Source organism: Rhineura floridana, chromosome 5 (assembly GCF_030035675.1).
Source record: "Rhineura floridana isolate rRhiFlo1 chromosome 5, rRhiFlo1.hap2, whole genome shotgun sequence".
NCBI lineage: Eukaryota > Metazoa > Chordata > Lepidosauria > Squamata > Rhineuridae > Rhineura > Rhineura floridana.
Window position 1 is genome coordinate 54,810,359 of NC_084484.1, and position 26,148 is coordinate 54,836,506.

Below are 26,148 nucleotides of genomic sequence, written 5' to 3' on the forward strand. Positions count from 1 at the left end.
GGTTCCATGCACTCATCTCAACTCCCTAAAACCCACTGATGAGGAACCTTGTTATTTGTATGATGGTTTGTTTCTTGCCCAATAGTGGTAAAAGAGAATTCACATACTGGGCAGCGTGGCTGCAATTGTTCCCAAGCTGCTGCCTATGAAGGTAGACCAAACCATGTGTGTTTTCTCTGTGTGTCCATTATTATTCACTGAAATTGGGTTGGCTATCAAAGTGAGTTTATAGCAGCCCACTGTGTAGACAGAAAAGGGTAGCGAATCTTCTTGCTCTTACTCATTTCTCAGACCTCTTTCGGAAGTGGTCAAATCTGTAAAGAAATTTGGAGCAGCCATGGTAAACAGTAGGTGCAGAGCATTCCAGACAGAGTGTTGCCCAGCCTGCTTGGATATAGATATCTTTGCAGAGGATCCCTAGTTGAGCTTTACCAACATCACAATCCAAACCATATCTACTGAGAAGTAAGTCCTATTGAGTTCTATGGGGCTTAGTCCCTTAGTGTGCTTAGAATTGCAGCCTTCAGGGGCATCCATCTTTACTTCTGAGTGCTTCCATCTAACATCTCCACAACCCTAGGCTCCTTTCTTACTACAGTGGTCTTCTGGTGACTGGCCTGGCCTGGCCTGAGGGCACTTAAACCCTTCTTGTCAGAAGCATGTAAGCTAGATTAAATGTTCCCTACCCAGGCTCCATCTTTTAGCTAAGATTTCTATCTTAATTTCCAATCAGAGAAATGTTTTTGTTTGAATTGTATGCGCCAAGCAACTATGGTTTATGCTTAATGTATCATGCTTAATGACATCACTCGGGCCCGCCACCATGACATCACTAGGATCCACCCCTGACATGTCAGGGTTTGGGATGCTTCTGACCTGGCAATCCTATTTGGGAAAGATTTTAATGGAGATATGTTTTTGTATTTTACAGATTCTTACTAACCCTAACCATCACTTCACTGAGAACTCCTTATACAAAGATGTTGTTCTAGTTGCTTGGGATCCTGCTCCCTATTCTGCAAATCTGAATTCGGTAAGTCAACAACCAGGATGAGTTCAACACCAATTGTAATCACCTTATTTAAAAGCAATGAGGTTTGATATGAAACTGAAAGTGCTTCCAGGCCACAGCTTTTCTAGCACCAGTAGTACTGATGACCACCAACAATCAACACAGAAACTGCTCTAATACTCATGTGGATCCATCATATCTGGCTGCAAACTGTTCATCTAAGCACCTTAAAAGTTTGGAATTGCTAAAGTATTTACAGTGCAAACCTGTACTTATTTATTCAGAAGTATAGCACAGTGGGGAGGAGAGCCTGGCTGGGAGTCCAGAGTCTGTGAGTTCAAATCCCTGCTCGTGTCTCCTGGGTGTCAAGGGCCAGCTAAAGATCACCACCACAGTGAGTGGCTCAGGGGTTACGTGCCCTGTCACCTGTGGGCAAACTGCATAGGCCCAAGGAGCCCAGTTGCCCCCCAGCTGGCAGTTGTGGACAAGGAAGGGGCTGGCTTGTGCAGCTGTGGCAAGCTGAGCAGGCCCTAGCCAGCTGGGGAGGACTAGCCTCAGAGGGAGGCAATGGTAAACCCCCTCTGAATACTGCTTACCATGAAATCCCTATTCATAGGGTCACCCTAAGTCGAGATCCACTTGAAGGCAGTCCATTTCCATTTTTTTCAAGACCCAGTAAGTGGGTTTACGATTGCAGCCTGAGTACCTTAGAACCAATTTTTTAAAAAATCAAATGCTTAAGTAAAATATCTTAATTAAATGTATTCTCAGAAAAGAAAACTGTAGTCTTAAATTCTCAGATTACAAGTGTGATGTCCTTTGGGCCCTGTGCAAGGTCCTGGCCCCTAGAGGTCACTGGTAACCCAGAGTGTCTAATAGCCCAGCCTGTCCTCTAGCTCTAGCCCCACCACAAACCTATCCAAGGTAAACAGTTTGCCACCATGTAGTGACCTATAGAGCTGTAGGGACTCTCATTAAATATACTTGACTCTGCAAATAAAGTCAAGAGGGTGGGGTGACAGTAGGGTAGGCAGAATAGTCTTAATTCGGTTTATGTCTCTTGGACACAAGTAGACCAGTAAGCCCATTTCACTGAATGTCTATGAGGATATTTTAGACAAAATCCTGAAAAAATCCACATGCTCTTAAAATGTAACAAACAAAGTAGCTATAAAGTACTTACTATTGGGAGAGGTGTTCCAGAAGATATTGAGGTCCTGAGCCGTAAAGAGTTTTATAGGCCAAAACCAGCACTTTGAATTGGGCTTGGAAGCAAACTGACTCAACATATCTGTCTTCTCTTTTCACCTGCTCTCTTGACCACCAGACTTTTCTTGATTCTTTCTAACCTGCTGTCTTCACTATCTTCACAACAGATACTCCCCACTTGCCGCTTACTCTGATAACACTCACTGTGCCATTGAATTCTCCTGCTGTCCTTCTCATTCTTCTCCCCGTCTTTTTGCATTCTCAGACTCAAGTTATAATGCAGAACATTTTACTGTAGTTTCTGTGGCTTACAGAGGAGCAGAGAGTAACACACACACAGTTAAATTTAATGTGGAATTTTTAAAAAATCTATCAGCCTTATGAAATGAATTTTCATTTCTTGGCACTAGAGGGAGCTGTCTTATCATATGGAACATAGGGAGCTGCCATAAGCTAAGTCAGATCAATGGTCTGTCTGGTTCAATATTGTCTGCACTGAGTGGCACCGGCTCTCCGAGGTGTCGAGCAGGAGACATTCCCGTCCCCAGCTGGAGATGTTGGAGACCTTCTGTGTCCTATATAGTCTTTCTTTCTTTCTTTCTTTCTTTCTTTCTTTCTTTCTTTCTTTGCCTTGCACAGCGTTTGATTCTTCCATCTTCCTATCCCCACATTTCCTGATGCTGTTAACTCCTACCTCCTGATTTATATGCCTTCCCAACCGTTTTTCTGGCCCTTCACCCAACCACCCAAACATTCTGAATTCATTTATGTAGCCCAAATACATAAGTTGGTGTCCAGCAGCTCTGAAGGACTGCAGATTAGTTCCCCCAACTTTAAAGGCAAAGGCCTAGAGGCCAGTTCTTTGTAATTTAAATGCCAACTGTACATTTTTTTTAAGGATTCATTGGCAGGCATTAAAGACTTGTCAGTTCTGCTACTCTGTCTGTCTGTCTGTGACATCAGAGCATCACAATGAATAAAAGTTGTGAGAATCCAGATCCACTTCCTTTCATGCTATGATGGTGTATTTTATATCCACAGAGATGACAATGTGATGCTTTAGATGCAGTTTTATATGTGAGGCGCTTCACTCTGTTTGCTTTTTATTTCCTCTACCAGTGGTATAAGAAGCCAGACTACAACTTGTTTACTCCCTATGTACAACATCGCAGGAAGAATCCAAACCAGCCATTTTACATTCTACATCCCAAATTTATATGGCAACTCTGGGATATCATTCAGGAGAACACTAAGGAAAAGATACAACCCAACCCGCCTTCTTCAGGTTTCATTGGTAGGTGTGCTTATTGGTAGATTGGGCACCTACTGGGAGGAAGGGCGGGATATAAATCTAATTAATAATAATAATAGATTTCTTCATTAGCTGTGTCTGAAGACTATATGCTGAGGTTTAGCATGTATAATTTAATTGTGATGATAATGCAATTCAGTGTAGAGGAGATGGATGGAAGGCATGCTGTTTGGTATAGGTGCTGTATTAAATGTACATGTTGCATGAACTTTCCAGAAAATGTAGCTACAGGATTTGTGAGAAGCAAAGTATGGCTAAAACCATTTATTACTGAGGCGTACTCCAGAAATTATATAAACAGTAGACACAAAGCCATCCTTTTATCCAAATCACACCCACCACTATGGCCAATATTGCAGCAGTGGACACTTTTTGGAACTGAGCCCAAGCTATTCATGCCATTATAAAACAGTATTCATTTTTATGATTTGTGCTATACTGTGCCTTAAAAAGCCCTTCTTTTGTTGTCCAATTCAAGAATGCGAAACACTTATCACAGATTTATTTATTTATTAAAATTTATATACTGCTTGATTGTAAAAAACCTCTATGCGTTTTATAAAAGACAGTAAAATTATTGATAAAACAGTTAAAAACAAATAATTAAAAACATTTTAAAACAAATTAAAAACAGCAAAAGACCAAAAAAAATGAAAACACATCAACATCTGGATAGGCTTGCCTAAACAAAAAAGTTTTAAGCAGGCACCAAAAAGAATACAGCAAAGGCGCCTGCCTGATGTAAATAGGTAGGGAGTCCCAAAATGTTGGTGTTGTCACACGTAATGATTTCTTACAAATGCGGAACAGATATTATGTGGCACCTGTAACAGTGCCTGTTCTGCAAACCGAAGTGTTTGAGTGGGCACGTACGGGGTAAGACAGTCCCACAAGAAAATTGGTCTCAAGCTGTTAAGGGGTTTATATACTGATAGTAGCACCTTGAACTTGGTCTGATAGCAAATGGAGAACCAGGCCAGATCTCGGAGCAGAAGTTATATGCTGACATGGTCTCACCCTTGTCAGCAATCTGGATGCAGCATTCTGCACTAATTGCAGCTTCCAGGTCAAATGCAAGGAAAGCTCCACATAGAGTGCATTGCAGTAATCTACTCTTGAAGTCACCAGTGCCTGAACTACTGTGGCCAAGCTGTCCTGGTCCAGGAATGGTTGTAGTTGACTCACCAGGTGCAGCTGATAAAAGGCACTTCTAGCCACTGAGACTACCTGGGGCTCCAGTGACAGAGCTGGATCCAGAAGCAACCCCAGACTGCGTACCTGCTCCTTCAGGGGACATGCAACCCTGTCCAGGACAGGCAATTGACCAATTTATCACAGAGAACTATACATTGTCCTAAATTGAACAGTTATGGCTATGGCTTGCTGGGGTTCAGTTGCCTAAGCTGGAACTTGCAGTTGGGTGGAATGTGTCAGCACAGCGAGGTGAAATTGTGCCTTTATTTGGCATCATGCCACTACAATGATAGGTGCAATAAAGTACCATAAGATGACACATCATACGTGTAGGACACTTTGAATACACAAGCCACAATCGAGAGGAACAAAAAGTACATTCATAATGAGGGCACATAATATGGGCTTTTACTTCCACTTTCACCATTTTACTTCTTGTCTCTGATTTGCAGATTATTTTTTAAACTTTCTGCCCCTAATCCAAATCTAATGGTTGCAGCAGTTGGAGGTGTGCTCAAATAGCCCCAGTGAGATATGCTGATCAGCTGTTCAGCAGCAAGGAACTAAACCTAATTGTTCCCCCAACTCCTGAATGGATTTATTTAGAATTTCTAACTGGCGCTGGTGTATCAGATATGAGAAATAAGCATACAATATCTGTTTCTATCCCTAATCCCCCCACCAATGAGTAAGCAGCCACTGAGCTGGATGGGCACTTAAGTATAAAGAGTAGATGCAGGATTCAGACATAGCAAAAATAAAGCTAAAAATGAAAGCATGCTAGTATCTGATGCATGTGTCAGCACTGAATATGAAACATACACCACATCAATAACCATGTAATGCATGTAATGAAAGTGGAAAATGTATAACTGTTTGAGAAATGGGTGTAGAGTGCAAAGTAATACATCAGTATCTGGTGCAATCAGTCTGCATAGATGTTTAACAGGTGAATTTTTCAGAGTGGCTATCCATCACCCAGTCTTAGAGAAGATATCTGATCTGAGCTAATACTGACAAACTGGAAGAAATGACATTGTGATTGTCATGGGATGTAAATTAGAAGATGCTGCTGGATTATTTGCAATACTAAAACCTTCCATTTATGAACCCATATTCTCAGTGGCAACATTCAGCATCAATAAATAAAATAAATGGGAACTGTCATAATGTGACAGACCTTTATTTTCAAGAATATTTATGGGGAAAGTTATTAAACCGACTTCTTCTTAAATGTGCTTGAAATTGCCCTATTGTAAAAAATATTTCTTGTGGATGCTGTTTTGCTGAAATAAAAATTCCTTGTCCTAATCCCCTGGATAGCTTAGGCTAATTCACACTATGGTTTTAGATTGTAAAACTTGGTTTAGACTGCAGCAAACTATTAAGCCATGTTGCACTGTGGATCCTCTGATATATATACTCTCAGAAGTCAGGAAAGGCTTATGAATATATTGTGATGCCTAGGGTGGTGTGGCGTTAAAAGATTTGAATGTGGAACCTTGGGTTCAAATTCACATTCAGCCATGAAGTTTAATGGGTAGTCTTAGGGAAGCTACACTCTCACACCCTGACTAATCTGACAGGAAGATGAGTTGAGACAAGTCCATATACAACATCCTGAGCTCCATGGAGAAGGGGCATTATACAGCAGTGGCAATTTTTGAAGAAAGACCTTTTAGATGGCTAAAGAGGTGATGAGTAGAAATGAAAAATAATGTGCCTCTGTGCACTCCTTACTTGCCAGTCCTCATGGACAGAGACTGAGCAGCTGAAGTGTATGGCCTAATGGGTTATCAGATTCCCAAATAACATCCTGCACAGATGCATCCTAACAAAACCCACCGAGGTCATTTGTAAAGTCTTGCTTTGTGAAGCCCTTCAGCATGCTTCTCCTTCCCCTGCTAATTTTTTTTAAGTCGCTCAGCACTGCTAATGACTCATTTTACCCCAAACCCTGTTCATAATCTGTTCCCTTCTCCATTTTATCCTCGTGCTCATTTGTCCAAATCTTCTCAGATGTGCACCTTTTTATATTTTTATTTATTATGCTGCTCCTTAACAGAAAGTTGTCTGGGCAGCTTCCAGTAAATAAGTGAGAAACATGGTATTTGAAATGTGTGTATGTTCCCCGTTCTTCAGTTTTGTTAAGGAACAGATTCTGCATTTAAGCCTAATGTTATGTACTTGCTAATGGAAGTGCAAACTCAAAATAAGCTCTGGCAGCAGTTTTTACCTCATTGACTGTTTAGAATTTAGGGCTAAATATTGCATGCATGTTCACCCTTCGATCTGTCGTGATTTTTAGAAGTATTGGTTTTGACTGCTGATACAAGGGAGATAAAGTTCTGTCTGTGGTGGTTGATTTATGAAGACTTGTTTACAAGTTCAAGTCATTATCACTCATTTATATACACATTGACTTGATACTACAATCAATACTTAGTGAACATAGACGTGTAAACTGGTTTCCATATCACTAGATTGTGTTCAAGTCTCCAGCAAATGAATGTTGTAATGCTGTCACCCTTCCAGTTTAATTGCTTTGCCAGAAGTTATCCCTGCAGTGTACTTCTTAAAATAAGTATGAAGTCAGCTTAACAATGCAGGATGAACCTGCATCTAGACTGCAAGGACATTTCTCTAAAGGCCACTCAGGATTCTTCTCGCATCTGCAAAAAAACTTCTTCCAGGTTCACATGTCCATCAAGCCCGACATGTTAACTCCTCTATTTGCTTTATGATCTGTTTGGAGCTTATAAGACCCAATCTCAGTGCTCAGAAATTGGCATAACACATACATGCCAGCACCTGCAAGAGATGATATAACAAAGAAGGATTTGAAAGCAATTTGGCTTTAGGCAAGCAAGATATGTATGAACTAACCATAAAATATGTTATTGAATATGAAGATTGCTGTTTAAGGGTTCCAAAGGCAACACAACATAACAAAAATACAATAGGTCTTCTTGGTAGCACTATATATGCTTTTATTTTGTGCATGAATTAGCATGACAGAACAAGCAAGACAATTATGAAATTGTTATGTTGTCAGACTGCTGTATACCCCCACCCCCAACATAGATACGAAAATAGATTGAAACATGAAGAGCAGTTGTAGGCAGTATGTTCAGAATCACAAGCCATGCTGAAAACAGAGCTACAGTCAAGTGGCATACTTAGTTATAAATAAACATTACTGTAATAAGCACATAACGGACTTAGATTGCATATCATTTTAATCAGTGGTGGGAACCAAGCTACAGATGGTGTTAATAAACATTTAGTAATAAGCGTGCACCCATGCATGCACACACAAACTTCTTGATTGTCTTCAACTGTAGGTCATACTCCTCAAACAAGCTTAGAAAGTATCAAGATCTGAAAAAGGTTAAAGCTCTTTTCTCTTCTATGAATTAAGGAATGAGCTATGTGCACTCAAGGATGCTTCACTGTGTGCGTGAAGAACCCCTGGCTCAGATAAGGGGACAGCCACAACATGTTTAAAACATGTTTGCATCAAAGTTATGCTGTATAATGACAAATTAACCTGGTCTTATTTTTACTCATCTTTTTTATTTTAGAAACCTTTGCATATGTTACCATCGTATTTTAAAACTTTTATTTATAGACATGTATGTGTTAAAGTGCCTATGGGCAATTCATAGCTCATCTCATACTAAAAGGATTTTTTTACCAGTAAATATCATAAAGAATCAAGATATTAATTGAAAGAAAACATGGCAGTGTTAGACTGGAAACCAATAGATGTTTTGAAACCATTGGCAAGTTCTGCATTTATTTCACCATCATCTACAGATGTAGGTCCACCACTTCTTTTTATTTCAATGGAAAGAGCAGATCTATCCATGCAAAAGGGTCTGTTTCCTCCATTGAAATGAAAGAGAAAATATTCCACATTGGGGAGCTTCTCTTAGGCTGCTACATGGGAATCAGAACAATAACACTTACAGTTTGTATATATTAATCTGATCCATCTGTCCCAAGAAAGATAGGCTTTTGCTACCGCAGAATTGGCTAGGAGCCATACACAGACTTCTGTAACTTTTGTGAGGGCTATTATGCCTCAGGATAGGGATGAACTCCTTAAAAGTTAATAGGAAAATAATAATAGTCATATTGCATAAGGTACACGAGCTGTTAGCCAGGTCTATTAAGGCTATCTTAACTAATTCTATTTTTCATGGGCCACCATACTTTGGACTAAGGAGACTAAACTATGGAAACAGTCCATCTATAATTATTTTGTCTTCCATGGAAATTGTCTACTGAACACAGAAACTGGTCCATCAATGAAAACAAGTTTCTGCATATGGAATAGATATCGCACCAGTTCAGCAGGCTGCTGCAGAGGGAGAGAACATCCTCTCATCTATCACCCAGATTCTAGTAGCTAGCATTTAGTACCAATCTCTGTTAGGCAGGGAACAGTGAAAAGATGTGATATCCTTGGTCCCAGGTGTTCGTTTCAGCAGGTGATCCTCACTCAGCATAACTATTGATCAAAGTTGGGGGGCTAAATTGGAAGGTGAGTTAAATCCTGATCACTTTTTGAAATATATTATTTGTTTCATGCTAAGCTGGTACAATAAGGTAAATGAAATTACATTTTGTAATTTCTGAAAATGACTTTTTAATTAGTTTGTTAATTACAAAGTGTAATTGCATTGCACAAAGATACATGCTGGAAGCTGAAAAGCTCTTCAGCAATTAAAATTGATGAAGACAAATTAAATTCTTATTCTTTAGAATCCTTAATATCAATTTATATTTACTGTTCATGCAAGGAACTTAAACATTTATTTAATTCTGATAAAAGATCTTCAACACAGATTGCAAAATCCCAAGAGCTGGATCTGTTAGTTAAGCTGATTTTTAACCATTCTTTACAATCCCTAAATTCACAGCTATGTAAGGAAAAAAGGAGGGATATTTTAACTTACTGTGCAATGACTGTATGTGTTTTATCCATGACAGAGAATGCATACCTTTCATCAAGAAAAATATACACCAGTCTATACAGAGTCATTCATTTTGCCCACCAAGGTCTCTGTACAAGCATCAGGCACTATGTGTGGAAGCAATGCTGTACCCAGTACCTTGGGCAAATAAATGTGCAGTGTTTCTCCACAAGTACAGAACTCTGAAAGCACTTGTTGCATCTTTGAAAGGTGTGGGACTGATTCTAGGTACTCTATCACCCAAGATGATTAATCAATCCAATCAAAGGGTGGTTGCCCAGTGTCAGGTTTTCTTCCTTCTACTTGTACAATTTTGGCACCCTTATTTGTGTTGGGAAATTATGCGCTTCACCTCCCATAGCAACTAATGATGTGGTAAAGCATGTGATAAGATCTCATCACCCAGGATGTGTGGCTGAACATTGCATTATTTTTGACAAGTTCTGTCTTTGTTTGATGTAGAAGATTATCCTGTGAAGTGGTGTGTTTAAGAGTCTCTACATTGGAGCCAATCATACTAATCTAGAGAACCCAATCTGGATGGGCTTCACAACTAGCATAAAAGAGAGCTGTTGGGGAGAAACACTTGCATCCAGCACCTGGGTTGTGTGGAAAGTGTTTATCCACAGTGTGTCCACTATCTTAAAGCCAATCATCTATTAAGCAGAGAAAAGTGGGAAACATACTCACTTCATGTTCCTAAGAGTGAGCAGTGTTGAGAGGAGTGTTGTCCATGCTGATACCTTAGGCATGTGCATCTACTTTTCAAAAACAGTAGCAAGTTCATACTGGGTAGGATTACTCAAACAGCAATTAAATGAAGTTTTCTGCTACAGTTATAGATTTCTCTGTTGGGACCAATATATTTTTAAAAAGTTAAAACCATAAATATGTGACATATTTGTATGTTTGGCCCCTGCAGAATCTGTGGCAGAAACAGTCTTTTTTTAAAAAAGAAAAGAGCAAGGCTAGATGTCCCAATGCTTGAAGCATTAATAAAACTTCATACTGACTTATTTATTGGTATTCTTTAAGGAAAGGTCCCTTGCAGGGCATAGCCAGGAAATGAAGAGGCAATACAAGATGAGGTGTGGGTAAATCAAGGGCCACGTTTATTTGAATAAAGCCAATTACATGCTTGATTGCATGGTAGAATGATCTGCAGAGCCAAGTGTGGAACTTGTCTCACCCCCATTGGGCGAGGGCACCCTGCCATGGGAAAAAGGAGGTGAGCCAAGCCCAATTCCCTCTTCCAGGCCCCATCCCCAGAGGGTAGTTAGGGAGGCCTTCCAGATCCACCCCCCTCAGGGCTGCACAACCTCTGAGTGGGTGTTACAGGTTAGCCCCAAAAGTGAGCCTTATCCTGCCAACTGGCCACACAACCTGGAAGGCAGACCTCAAAACCCACCGATCACCTTAAAGGTTGCCTAAGGGTGGTTACCAAACCCTACCTTGTTAAATTCCACCACAATCCGCCACAGAAGAGGACAAGCTTCTGCTTAGTCCCTCTTCCCCCACCTGCGATGAATTATTTCATGCAGGGCACTCTGCAGATCAGAAAGAAACAGATCATTACCTAGGTCAGATATATGCACACCGTCTGGCCTGTAAAGATCGGCCCTCTCACACCTCACCTCCGGATGATGTATTACCTCGCCCTGCAGATAAGCAAGGGTGAGCCGGATTTCCCTATTTACTTTGTGACTAGCCTTATTCAGGCCTCTGGGATCATTCCCACTTCTCCAAATCCTCCTCTGGAGAATGTCGGACCAAACAATCATGATCCCAGGCCACCTGCTGTGTATGGCCTCGAAGTCCAGACAAGCCTGAATGACAAGGGTTTTCGCCTTCAGCATTCCCAGGTCATTGCCACCCAAATGTATCACTGCAACCTGTGGAGGGTGCTGCACCAACAAAGCATCAAACAGCGTTGGCAGGAGGCGTTCCCACAGCATGCCACGTCTACCCAGCCACTGGACCGAAGCACAATGGCTGAGCCCCAACTGGGTTCCGTACCTGGTCTGCGACTCCCTCTTGGCCCAGAACACCATGCTGTGGCCACAAATGAGTACCTTGACTCTCTTCAGCACCCTCCAACCTGTTAAAACAAGAAAGAGAACATTAAATGTAAGGCACTGAGTTAAAAAGGCATGTACCAAAACCATCACTGTAGCATTCTTAGAAGTAAGAGAGTTGATAACTCTTACTGTGCCCTGGTTATCACACCAAAAATGCACCACAGAGTTAGCCAACTCAGCAGCCCACTGCAACCATTATACGGAAAAACTCCAAAAAAGGCAAATCCCTAGTGATGCCAGCCTCTGCCCATGTTCCTGGCCATGCCTCAGCACACCACCTATCCCTAAAAATAACTCCAAAACCTAAAGCCCCAGAGGCATCAGAGTGAACTTGCAACTCTGCCTCCAGCAGTAAATCCCTACACCAAAATTATCATTTTAAAATAAAATGCTCCAAAAAACATGACCAAACTAACAAATCCTCCCGCATTTCCCTAGTAACTCTGACCCAATGATGAGGCCTGTTAAGGCCCCTCATCAGGTCGCAAATCCTGTGCAAAAATGCTCTGCCCGGCGCTACGACTCTGCATGCAAAATTCAAATGTCCCACCAACTCCTGGAGCTCCCTAAGTGTGACCTTCCTTGCTTCCCGCGTGCCATCAACCCTGCACTTCAAATCCCATAGCTTGACTGCCGGTAAATGACAAGCCTGTGCCACTGAGTCAAGCTCTATCCCCAAAAATGTAAGCACCAGTGATGGGCCTTCCGAGAAGAGGCCAGGGGGAGACGGAGCAGGGCTTAAATAGCCACCCTGCTCCACCTCTTACGCGACAGGAGCGCATGGCCACGTCGCGCCGGAGATGTGGGATTTTGAAGCCATGCCAGGTCTTTCCCGGCATGGCTGCAAAGGCCCGCCAGAGCCTTTGGACTGACGATGGTGGGAATTCTGTACTTGTTCCTTTCTTAATTCTTTTTTTTGTGAAGAGAACAAAGGGCTAATATGCATGCATGTTGACTAAAATGAAGTCGGTGTCCCTGCAGCCACAAGGCCAAGGCCAGCTCTCAGAACAAAAACAGGATGCTTCTTAAGCCATTGTCCCAGATTCTTTTTTTTAAACTGTATAAAACAAACACATATTTAAATCCCTGGTTGCCACTTAGTTAAAACATTGAAGACTATTCACAGAACAGAGGCTACACATAGTAGAAGAGTAGGGTAGGACTTTCCTCACACATATCCACCAGGTGAGCTTGCTCCACCTCTGAGCTCACTAGACATTCACCCATAAGTGTAACATTTGCACTGGGATTTATGCATGAAAAATTCATTATGTGTAAACATGCTGAATTTTACTCATGTCATTGTTACTATTATAGCAACATTATAGAAACAAATCACCAGGAATAGATGGCATACCAATAGAGTTGCTACAAGTTACTAAGACTGAATCTCTCCAAATTTTGACAAAAAATTGTCAACAAATATGGAAAATAAAACAATGGCCCACAGACTGGAAGTCTTCAATATACATCCCAATTCCAAAGAAAGGGGATCCCAGGGAATGCAATTATTATCGAACTACTGCCTTAATATCCCATGCAAGTAAAGTAATGCTCAAGACGTTACATCAAAGGCTCTTACCATATATGGAGCGAGAATTGTCAGATGTCCAAGCTGGATTTAAAAAGGGAAGAGGTACCAGAGATCATATTGCAAACATACATCGGATAATGGAATGGACCAAGGAACTTCAGAAGAAAATCACCCTGTGCTTTATAGATTACAGCAAAGCCTTTGATTGTGTAGATCATGAAAAACTATGAAATACTTCAAAAGAGATGGGGGTGCCATAGATTGTTCTGATGCACAACCTATACTCTGGGGAAGAGGCTATTCTAAGGACAGAATATGGAGAAACCAATTGGTTCCCCATCAGAAAGGGTGTGAGAATTGAGTGTATTTTATCACCCCATTTGTTTAATATGTATGCAGAACATATATGGAAAGCGGGATTGGACCAAGATGAAGGAGGTGTGAAAATTGGAGGGAGAAATATCAATAATTTATGATATGCAGACGATACCATACTACTGATACCAGTAATGTTGTGAAACGAATGCTGATGAGAGTTAAAGAGGAAAGCACAAAAGCAGAGCTGCAACTGAATGTCAAAAAGACTAAAGTAATGACAACAGATTTATGTAACACTAAAATCGACAGTGGACATTAAACTTTCAAGGATTATCAATACCTTGGCACAGTCATTAACCAAAATGGAGACAATAGTCAAGAAATCAGAAGAAGGCTAGGACTGGGGAGGGCAGCTATGAGAGAACTAGAGAAGGTCCTCAAATGCAAAGATGTATCACTGAACAAAGTCAGGATCATTCAGACCATGGTATTCCCAATCTCTGTGTGAAAGTTGGACAGTGGAAGAAGTGGATAAGAGACAAATCAACTCATTTGAAATGTGTTGTTGGAGGAGAGCTTTGTGGATACCACGGACTGCAAAAAAAGACAAATAATTTAATTTGTTAGAACAAACTAAACCAGAACTATCTCTAGAAGCTAAAATGATGAAACTGATGTTATCATACTTTGGACATATAATGAGAAGACATGATTCACTAGAAAAGACAATAATGTTGGGAAAAACAAGGGAGTAGAAAAAGAGGAAGACGAAACGAGATGGATTGATTCCATAAAGGAAGGCGCAGAACTGAACTTACAAGATCTGAACAGGTTGCTTTATAACAAATGCTATTGGAGGTCGCTGATTCATAGGGTCGCCATAAGTTGTAATTGACTTGAAGGCACATAACACACACACATTATTATTATACATACGCATCTAAGCTGCTAAATGAAGAAAAAATCAAAGTAATGTTCATAAAATCCAAACTAAAACCATAAAAAAGAAGAAAACTGGATCACGTGGCAGGGTAAAGTTGTGTAACTAAAAAGGTTTAAATCCGGCATCTAAAACTAGACAGAGAGAATACCTGCCTAATATACAAAGGCAATGAGTTCCACAATATAGGTGCTGCTAGGCTAAATACCCCATTCCTTTGTGGCTGCCAGATGGATGTCATAAGGGACATCTAGCAATGCTTGTCCAGCAAATCTGAGAATGGGCAGGAATGTATGGAGAAAGATTTGATGTAAAATTAGATTGATTACAATATGTTGATGCTTAAGCAGTGACTATGGCTGTTTGAAAAAACAAACTTGGCCTGCCCAGATGCATGTTTTCAGCCTGCTATGCTTAAACCACTCCACTTAAGGAAAGGTGGGCATGGTCAATTAAAACCACAGAGCACATCTAGAATTTTGCTAGAATATATTTCACCTACTATTTTATCTTGTGCAAACTGAGACACTCCTCGTGTCCATTAGAAACTATTCTGCACCATAGTCAGTACCATTATTCCGCAATAGTTTTTGGAGTTTTTTTTTAGTGTTGCAAAATGTTGCTGTACTTCACAAATTCACAGAAACAAACGCAAGAGAAAATGATTTACTATAGGAAATTCCACTAAAATTGCAAAGTAAATCAAACATTTTTAAAGTGACTATCTGAACTATATCAACTGTCTTAATATTGTTGCTTCCTCCCTGCTAAAGCAAGGCACATGTCTTGTTTCCGTTATTTGGGCTGATTGCAGGTGTTGCCCCCACTCAGCATATGCTCAGAGGCACGTTACCAAATTCTTCCAAGCTACACAGGAAGTAAACTGTGAAACACCAACCCAAATTGTGTTTGCGGGGAATTCCAGTATCTCAGAGAGGAGGTCAAGTCTCCTGCTCCCCTGGTGCATTCACTATAGCTGCCCAATTTCACTGCTTTTAAAAGTTTGATAGAAATATGTGTTGGCTATAAATACGTTCTTAAACCGCAAGGGGTTTTTTTGCCTATTAGTGAATTTTTCTGCTTTTTAATCCAGGAGGTAAGAACTGGGACCCTGTGCTAGTTTGCTGAGAATGGATTGATCATTTGCATGCTTATTGAGTTCAGTGAGATTTATTCCCCTGCAGTCATACTTAGGATAGGTGAAACTGACCACGGGATGGGGAAAGAGGTGGAGGGAGGGGGGAGGGGAATGGGAGCAGGCAGGAGGGGAAGGGGAGGAGGAGGGCAGGTTTGATCATTTGCATGTTTATTGAGTTCAGTGGGATTTACTCCCCTGTAATCATGCTTAGGATAGGTGAAACTGACCATGGAGGAGGAGGAGAGGGAGGGCTGGAGGGGGGAGGGGAGGAGGAAGAGGGGAGGGGAGGAGGAAGGGAGAGCATGCATGCTTATTGGTTTCAATGGTATTTACAATCCCAAGAAGAGGGGCTGACTGTTAAATGCCTCTGGCAACTGGAGCTCTGTCAGGGGAATAGGAGTCTCCTAACAACTCTCAGCACCCTTCACAAACTACACTTCCTGTGATTCTTTGGAGGAAGCCATGACTGTCTAAAGTGGAATAAATGTCTGGTGTAGGTGTGGATCTCTGATTAGCCAAGCCAAACAGCTGCAAGTCTGGCTTTTAGAACACTGACAGTTGGTTCTTACTGAGCATGCCTGATGTTATAATAGACTTGAATGTTAACTTTCTTACATTAAAAATCAGCCATACATTTTTTTTTTAACTTTTAAACTGCACAAAATGAAGGTCAAAATATGGGGCAAGGTAAGTAATAGGATAACAAGTACGCTGTGAACATGTCTGATTCTAAATTTAATTTCAACAAATGAGAATACTGACAGAAAAAAGTCCACCAGGGGTCTAGATTTCCCCCCCTCTCTTTTTACACTTTGAACTCTTGATTCTCTCTGATTGTTTTGTGTATCGTCATGAAAACTTAGAGGGTTGTTAAGCAAGTGTTTCTGAGTTCAGGGCTATAAGTTTTGTAAGGTTTTGTTTTGAAATGAGCTTATAGGAAGCAGTAGAACAGCATGGGGGTTATTTTCAATTTAACATTGCGGAATGCAAAAAACCCATGCTGGCTATAGTATACAGCCACTGTTGTGGCTGTATAATAATCACATAACATCTACTTGCTTCAGAGTTAAAAATAGTGATAGCAATACGATTTGTTCCTGCAGATTCCTTAAGGAAAAATAAACCAAATTGGTAATAAAATGGTAACGTATTTGATATAGATGTATTAGGCAACAGCTTGTACTCATTCACAAGAGTGAATTTTTCTTGGACATCTGTAGTGTGTTCTCTGAAACAGGCATTCCATGCTTGACTCTTGGCTGAGAAGGCAGACCATTTTTTCATTTGTTTGAGGCAGTACTTGGCTGTTACATGCAACTCCACCTTCTGCTCTCTGGTTTAGTTGGATGATTATGACCTTTGACTGACACATCGTTTCTCCATCATCAGCAGAAGGAGGTTGGCAGTGGAAAAGCACAAGAAAGCATTTGTAGAACTGAAAAACAAAAACAAACCAGTTTCATTTTACTAAACTAATGCTCTGGTTATAAATTACTAAATTACTCTAATAAAGATTTATGCATCTGTAAAGGTAGCTGCCATTCACATTTTTGTACTATTATTTTCATAGCAATCTCTCTTCCCCCCTTTTCACTTTACTCCCCCCACTTCTAAATTCATGAATGCAGATGTCATACATGCAAGCTTCTTACACAGAGCTGGTTTGTGCACGTGAAGCAGCTCTTCTTTCTGCTGAGAGCCAGGTACTCTAAATGTGGACAACAGTAACTCTCATACCGTACCAGAAGCTTGAAAAGCTAAAAAAACTCATATGTATTATTCCACTGTTTTTAGCATATGAAGTTTTAATTCATGAATTGATAGAGGGGCAAGCAAAAGGCAGCAGCAACCTATAATTTGAATCCACATTTTTCTGAACAGTCTCACACTATGATTATCTGTGTGCTTTCATTATAGCTCCTCTATTGTGTAAATGCAGCAAGGACCATGTGCTAAAGGAGATCTCTTAAAGTGGGCTGGGTAAGCTGTGGCCCTTTAGATGTTTTGGGGCTTGAACTCCCATCAGTCTCAGCCAGTATGACCAATGGTCAGGGATGACAGGAATTGTAGGTCAGCAACATCTGGAGGGCCACAGGTTAGCCACCAGTGTCTTAGAGAAATAAAATTGATCATCCTGACTGAGAAACCCAGATACATTCCTGAACTCGCATGGAGTTCTTACGTTCATAACTGGCAGTGTTCACTTAAGTGAAGAAACCAATCCATGGACGTAAAGGAAGGCTTCACTCAGAAGGCAGAGCCAGTTTGATTTTTCAGCTGAGGTGAGTCACAAAGTTTTGCTGGTAAGAGAGCTCTGAATGTGCAGTGGAGGTACCACATCAAAACGTTAAAAATATCTACACCCAGACACCTTTGTTCAACATCAAAGTATGTTATGGAGGTATCTAATCAGTTTTGTCACTGGTACTTGTTTGTTGCATGTACTGTTATCTGTTACATTTATATCCCTCCCGTCTACTGGCTAACAAAATATAGCAGAATAAACCAGAAAGAATCTTCAGAAAGTGCCCCAAATATTTTATTGTTGCTGATGCATTTCAGAAACAAGAAATTCCTTCTTGAGGGACACTATTCCTTATCAGCCCCCTGCAGAAATACAGTATTGTTGCTTCCTCCTTTGCCAAATGCAACAAAATATAGCACCCACCATCTTCAAACTGTTTCATACCTGGAAGAAAACACAAAGGATTATAAGCAATTTCAGTCACTCTATTCCATTCCTCTACCCAACCTCCATTTGGCATGTTGTGGTTACTAAGCAATGCTCAGTCCTCGTTGGGCCTTAGGGTTTGTTGTACTTCTACAAACCTTACGTTTACAAAAGCTTATTGATAGCTCCCTCTTGTGTGGGGGTAGTACCATATTACATAAGCAACAGGACCCATAGCCTGAATATTGAAAATATAAGGAACAATGAGTTTATGGACGGAAAGCAAAGATTGCTATCATATCCCTGGCTAAATGGTGAATTCCTTTCTTTCCATCCAGGATGTGTTGGCCAGTCAAGGACGGATGAATATGGAACCCCAAAATTAATTTCTAAGATTATGTGATGGTGCCATCTTGGGGGAAGGGTGTGCAAATAACACAATGTGGGCCAATGCGGGTGGTCCTAATTATGAATGAATCTTGCTTATGCAGACAGCACCTCCTGGGAGGGAGCATACTAATCATATTATACCTATGAGATGAATTAATGTTTTTGAGTGATTTAAGGAAGGGGATGGTCTTTAGTCTATCTTGTACATATCTCTTAATTTGAATTTGTAAGGAAAAATTACATCTCAAATTTCCTTAGAAATTGTGCCTGAATAGTTTAGTAAAATTATGCCATAAATGAAGAGACAGACACAACTTTCATAGATAAATGTAGGGTGTGCAACATGGCAAACCAAACAAAATTAAACTAACCTCCATTGTAGGTACTGTCCTATTTTCCATTAGTCTCATGCTCAGTGTTCAAGTTGCCAATACCATTATTGGCTCCTCACATCCAACACATGAATCCATGGTTAAGGGAGGCCTCGCTGATTCACTCCTCAAACAAGTCTACAACTAAATAATGGAACTAGTTGACCATAGTAGCACACAAGGTGTATGAAGGGCCTACTTTTATGCACAGTTGAGGAAGGAAGAGATATGTGGGTGGTTCACAACATCCTAATGGCCATCTACTGAGGTAGTCAATGGGAAGCGTATTTGCAGCTGGGAATTAAGGCCAGACTTTGGGAGAGGAGAATGGCACACAACTCTTTAGACACTTCACTCAGCACAAATTCACATACCGGGTTCTGCAGCATAAGAATAGTTGGTCACCACTAAGGCCTACAATGATTTCTCCCTTTGACAAAGAATGAGTAGTTTTTCACCAGCTCTGGGCTATAATCAATTGTGATGTGAATCTACTACTTTTTGGTCTCAACAGAAAGAGATGGTGCAGGTTATCGGAGTTAAAGGTGAGCACAGAAGAGTGCTGAGTAGCCTTGGGCATCATTTGCAAGTTTAATGGGGTTCTGGCTTGGGGAAAATGGGTCAGGATCCGCCTTAGGGTGTCTCCCTTGGCTACCCAAGGCTTATTAGCTGGAGTTGAGATCATTTTTTGTTTCATTCTATACACATTTGGGAGTGCCATTTAATTCACTGGGACTTACTTCACTGAACAGACTTGGGCTGAAAATCATTTGATAGTAATAGTTTCTGTAGATATAATAAGGGTACAGTCATCTTTGAAAGAAACATGCTTTGTTTCTCCAGTATAACAGCAGAAGAATATAAGCAGAAACTCTTATTCATTGCTCTTTGATTATTAATATCCAGATGTTGTGTACTAGGCCAGCAGCAGTCAGCAGGGTGGGATTGTGCACCTGATTTTCCAATGCCAAGCATTGCTGCCACTTACCAAGAGGGAGGGATTAGGTCAGGGTGGTGCAGGTGCAGCAGCAGAGCCAATCTCATGTACTTGCTGTTGCACTACACCACACTCTTGGTAAGCCGTGGCAACATTTGGTGTTGGGAAGCCAAGCATGCAACACCATCCTGCCTGCACCATCCCACCAACCACTGCTGCTGCTATCCAGAGTAATGTAGTTCAGAGTATTATACCTGTCTAGGAAATTTATACATTTCAGATGACTGAGAATATTTTAAATATGTTCTTTTAAAATTATCAGCAAGTCTCATTTGGAATCTGAAGGGCATAAATATTTTAAAAAGTCACAAAGGACTGGGCTTTGATTTGCAGCTCAAAATGTGATTTGTAACTGGTGGTCAAATATAATTCATTGTAATAGTAGCTTTCCTTTTATGCTATTTGCTTGTACCTACTCAACAGAACTGTGCATAAAATTATTCCCTACTTTATTTATCCACTCTTTCAAATTCTTTTGTTACTTTTCTGTAAATCAACTTTGAAAATAATTAAATAATACAATAAAATTATTCTCCACCATCAAATATTAGAGATGATTGGTGATTTTTAGCAAATAAATCTTGACTTGATTTTTGTATGCAATAATTAGGTGTTTTGTTCTGATATTGTTTTAAATGCTACATACATTTCTGTTTTTAGGAATTCTCATCATGATGTCAATGTGCAGTGAAGTGCACGTATATGAATACATTCCTTCAGTCCGACGAACCGATCTTTGCCACTACCACGAACTCTACTATGATGCAGCTTGTACCTTAGGGGCCTACCATCCGCTGCTTTTTGAAAAGCTGCTGGTGCAGAGGATGAACAGAGGCTTCCAGGATGATCTGTACCAGAAAGGAAAAGTGATTTTGCCAGGGTTGAGGTCAGTGAAATGCCCTGAACAAAATCGATTCCCATAGACATAAGAATGGACCTTTCTAGAACAATGTGCAATAAGATGCTGCTGTCGTACTAATAAACAACAACAAATACTTGAAAAATGGATCCTAGACCAATCTAGTCTTGAGTCTATAGACTGTAATTAAGTAGCAGGCATGGGGTGAGTTCTTTCTTCTGAAGCCTGAGTATTTATTATTGCTTTGCAGATAGCTTTTTTTAAAGCTTAGCTTTTAAGAGATGCAAACTACAGTGATGGCAAACTACATTGAGTATTTGTATTTGGGGTCTGCCAGAAAACATCAGCCAATTATACCGCATGTGCCAGATTACTGTCCTTTAGTTTAGACAAGGCAATTTAATAGTTAAACCTGGTCTAGTGAAGCAGTCCTTACAGTTAAATACAAACTATGGAGAATTTTTCAGAGAATCTTTTAAGATTTTTTCTCTCTTCCCATGTATAAAAAGTACAGGTACTGAATACAAAGAGCCATATTTCTTATTTTATTTAAACTCTTCAGATGATGGAGCTTGGAATCCTAACTTTAAAACATTTGTGCTTGACTGTTTTAATGTGCATTAAGACTATACAGCAGTGGAGGCATTCAAGAATCAGCTGGGCAGCCACCTGTCGGGTATACTTTAATTTGGATTCCTGCATTGAGCAGAGGACTCAGTGGCCTTATAGGCCCCTTACAAGTCTACATTCTATGATTCTGTGTTTGGTCACATACATAGATTGATGTACAGGAAAGGACGAGAAGCCAATCTTCAGGCTGCTTCAAAGAACAGCATGTCAAAATTTGTTTTTGTGCAGTATGCTGACACGAGTGTCCATGTAAGAACAAAGATATGTGCTGGAGTTCTGTGTAGGACAAAATTTGCCAGGTGTTCATTTATGCAGACCTGTAGGTTGATTCTCATCCATCAAGTCATGATAACTTTTTCCCCAATGACAGCTACTGCTCTTAGATGATGAAAAGTCTACCTGGTGGTAAGCCACCATGTAGTGAAAGCATCAAGTGAGTAGTTTGTCACGTGATAATTACAATCCTCAAGGAAATAACACAGGTTGTGTGTGGGTTATTTCCAACAATCAGCCAGGACCAACTTTGGCTAAATAAATTGCTCATATTGGGTAGTGAACAGTGTAACGTGAGTGCCATGATGCCAGATTTTGGCTCCCCATGAAAAGAAATATGTCAGGTTGTAGTGTATCTTCTCATAGATGGAGTTATGATTTTGAAAAAGTTATTAGCTCCCAAAATACGCTGCTCGTGCAAGTAGATGACTCGCGTAAGCCATCCCTGCCCCAAAAAAGTTGACCTCTGGGTCTATCATTGGAGCTTCTTGTGACTTAACTCTGACACAAGGATGATTCTTGTTGATTTTTTTGTAACAAAGAACAAGCTTTTAAATTAATATTTTTGTTTACTGTTACGTTGAATTGTAACTGTTCTAGCCAATCCTCCATAAGTGCAGTGACCAGAGGAATCGGCATAGGGCATAATACTTTCTCCCGCCTTGGTTCACACATACACATGTACATGCATTTTCTGGGAATAGGAGGCTCATACATGCCTCCAATATCTGTGTCAAGCCCATCCTGTTACGTTATAGGGCTGAATCAAGGTGAAAATAAATTCTACTCCTGAGCAGGAGGAGGAGCTTCAGAAAGCTCACCTTTAGAAAGCAGTGTGACTGGGTCCTTCCTAATTCTTTGCTTCCTGTACCACCAGTAGTGGTGTAAGAACAGATATCTTTCTTCAGCAGCTCTCCATTTATTTTATTTTCCATTCACTGCTCCAGAGCCCAGACACAGTGCCATTGGGGGGAAAGTGTGAGGAAGAAAGGTATGGAGGCCAATGGGACATGTAGTCTTCCTAACAGTTGCTGCCATTGCAGTATTTATGGGAAACCCAGATCAAAGGAAAGCAAATGAGTAGAAGAGAGGAAAGTAGTAAGCAAAGAGGACATTCATCAGGTTGTCTTGAGAGCCAAAGATGTAGCATAACAGTGTGAGACCAAACCCCTAGTTCCTTGTTGAAGAGCAGCTCATCGAAATTCTGATCCAGAAATATTCAAGCAATGCTTTTGCACTTTAACATTCCCCTTCAACCACAACTCCAAGTTCCGAATAGGAGGATCCTGATGCTGCTTCTGGCTCATAAGAATGTAAGAACTGTTTTGCTGGTCCATCTTGTCCTATATTCTTATTCCAGCAGATGCCTCTGGGGAAGTTCACAAGAAGGGCATAAAGGCAATGGCATTCCACTGTTGCTTGTCCCCAGCATCTGGATATATTGTTAATGTATTTCCACACACAGAATTTCCTTTGGTCTGCTGTGTCATAACTGCAAGAGATATATCACTTACGAGTTTGTCTAATCTGTTTTCAGAGCTATCTCAGCTGAAGTTCATTTCCAGATCTTATTTTCCCATGATTAAAAAATGAGGCAATGAGTTCCATCACTTAATGTGGATCAGATTGTTCCTCCAGGCCTGCATAGTCTCATATCAAATGCAGACTCTTCTGTCTCTTGGAGAAACTGTCGGACACTGAAAAACACCTTTTATAACATCTCACCTTGTTGTAGTACAGGAATGGGGAATCTGTGACCTCCTGATGTTGATAGAGTACACCATAACTTAGTTATGGCTTAATTTATATCCCATTTATTTCAATGGGAACTAAGTTCATTATTTCTTACATGGCAGCACACCAAATACCAGATACTTTTCTGTATACTGTCATTTTTATCAAGATTTATCTATAGTTGAATTGCTTGGACATGTCTTCAAGAATCCTAAATTTATGTTGGTTATATGGTATCCTCTTAAATGTAACATAGAAGCACTTCTCGTCTCCAAAACATGGACTAGCACAAAACTGTGAGTGCTACAGATCCTGAGTCATTCTTTAACAAAGTCTGGTTTTCCATCTCACCATTTACATTGTTCTAACTCAACCACCTCAGCAAATTAAGCTAGTTGTTTATTCCACTGACTTCAGTGGGGTTTGAATTGTACACTTTAAAATATTATCCTTGGTTCTTCTTCCGTTAGTATTCACTTGGCAAAATTCCACAGATGAAGAACTCTAATACATTTTACTCTAATGGAAAGGTAGAGCGGAGGGGGAAATAAGAGACGACTACATCTTTTGCTTTTTTACAAAAAGTCACAAGTAAAAGAAAGCATTAGCAAGCGATAGCTTATGGAAAGTTCAAACTGTTCAGTTTAAGACAGTAAATGAATGTGTATTAGATGTTAAACAGAATTTTGTATGCTTTTAGGCCATCTTATATATATGGGGCATTTTAATCCATCTCAGATTTATAAATATTCAATAAATGTCTGCAACTCCTACTTGCAGTCAGTGAGAAATCTCACTCTAAAAAATTAAGATGTCTGTTTAAAACTTTGCTTTTTTTAAACTAAAACATTAAGCTACATTTTTGAAAAAGCAAGGGTCGGTGGAAGAAGTTAGTTTTAATTTGTTTAGAGATGCTGAAAGCCTCACACTTTCTCTGCACTGGTGGCTGTACAGATGAAAAGTTGCACTCAACACTTTGGGTAAGCATACTTATTTTCTGTTATTATCTGTTACAGTCTACACTTTCCACTGTGAATTTTTTAATGTGGTGCTCAATTTTTTATGCATAATGCCTTCAGATGATTTCATTGAGGTGTTCTCATGTTTATTACAGGGAATTTCTCTGACCTGTTGAGCCAATCTTTGTTGCTAGACTCTATTCTAATATGTGACTTGGAGGCATGGCCAGATACTTGTTAAATCTTCTCTTTTTTTCCCTCCCCGTATAACTTGATTTTGTTATCAGTGTGAATTCATTCACATAATTCCCAAATATGCAACCTTGCTAATAGAAGAGGCTACCTTTTCCTTTGCATGGAAGCCAGCTGTCAAGAAAGAACAGTTTGCCCCCCCCACCCCAGACAAAAAAATTAAATTGTGATGCCCAGGGCTGCCAAGTGAGCCCTATGGCTGTGTGAGCTCTCATCCCTAAGTCAGAGAGGAAACACTTACTGGTGTTATGTATATCATGCAAAAATATCTGAAGTGTTAGTAATGAAAGCTGCAAAAGCTCCATACTTGTTAAAAATCACCCTTTCCTTGGCTCATTAAATATAAATGGATGTTTTTGAAAATATTATTCAGACTCTAAATGATTATTAGTACTTGAAAAATCTAGCTAGGATATGTTTTTTATTTATTTATTTTAACAAGGTTTCTCTGTCCACAAATTGAACTCTCACTTTGCTAATTTTAAAGTTCCTCGTCTTGGGTTGCTTGTGACTGGATATTCCCAAACTTATTCTTACAAATTTCAAACATTCAGTCACTTACATGACATACAAAACTGCATTAAACTATCAAGTGCTCCTTTGAAAAGAAGGCTGCAATATAACAATAAATGATGATAATTGCCTTCAAACAAACAAACCTTCTTTCCTTTCCTTCTGCTCTACAATTTGGAGATAAAATAGTGCAAATTTCAACAAATTTTAAACTGTTCTCATAGAGATAGATGTTATCCATACTGCTGCTTTCTGTGCAAAGACAATACCTGATTTAACGGTTTATATTTTAAGTATCCCAATACTCTTAAAAATTTATTTAAAATGTGTTTTTTCTCACAGATTTCCAATCTTTAACATGCTGACATAATTTGAATCTTTGTTGTTAAATGATCATCTGTGCACACGCCTTATATTCATACATATCTCATTTTCTAAAGCTGTAGTCACTGAACTATTCAAATAGAAGACTGTGTACTTTTTAATAGCATTGAGAATTATTTTGTATGATAATTTTTAAGTGAATGTGCACTCTTTAAGAAATGAAAGTTTGAGATTTTCCAGGAGTCACATTTTTAAACAGTGTTTGTATACATTTTAACACTTTTGTATTTTCTATTTTGATTTTATATATTTTTATGTATGCAGTGTACAGATTTTTCTTGTAAATAAAGTTTGTTTTTTATTTGATTAGCAGTATTGCTCTCTCATTATTTAACCTGAAGGGATGTTTTTCATATGTTACAAAACAGTTGTTGCCATTAAGTGCTGGGGTATGGCAC

The 26,148-nt window shown here is 39.8% G+C and overlaps 1 protein-coding gene across 7 annotated transcripts in view; it reads left to right on the forward strand.

Annotated features, from left to right (window-relative positions):
- ST6GAL2 (ST6 beta-galactoside alpha-2,6-sialyltransferase 2) overlaps nt 1–25,928 on the forward strand; it is a 108,611-nt gene extending 82,683 nt beyond the window's left edge. For all 7 annotated transcript variants that reach the window (XM_061626769.1, XM_061626765.1, XM_061626768.1 and 4 more), the window contains 3 exons: nt 932–1,033; nt 3,341–3,515; nt 20,807–25,928. In XM_061626769.1, the coding sequence (XP_061482753.1) occupies nt 932–1,033; nt 3,341–3,515; nt 20,807–21,069 (540 nt within the window). In that variant the 3' untranslated portion in view covers nt 21,070–25,928. The remainder of the gene's footprint in view (nt 1–931; nt 1,034–3,340; nt 3,516–20,806) is intronic.
- Nucleotides 25,929–26,148: the final 220 nt, after the last annotated feature.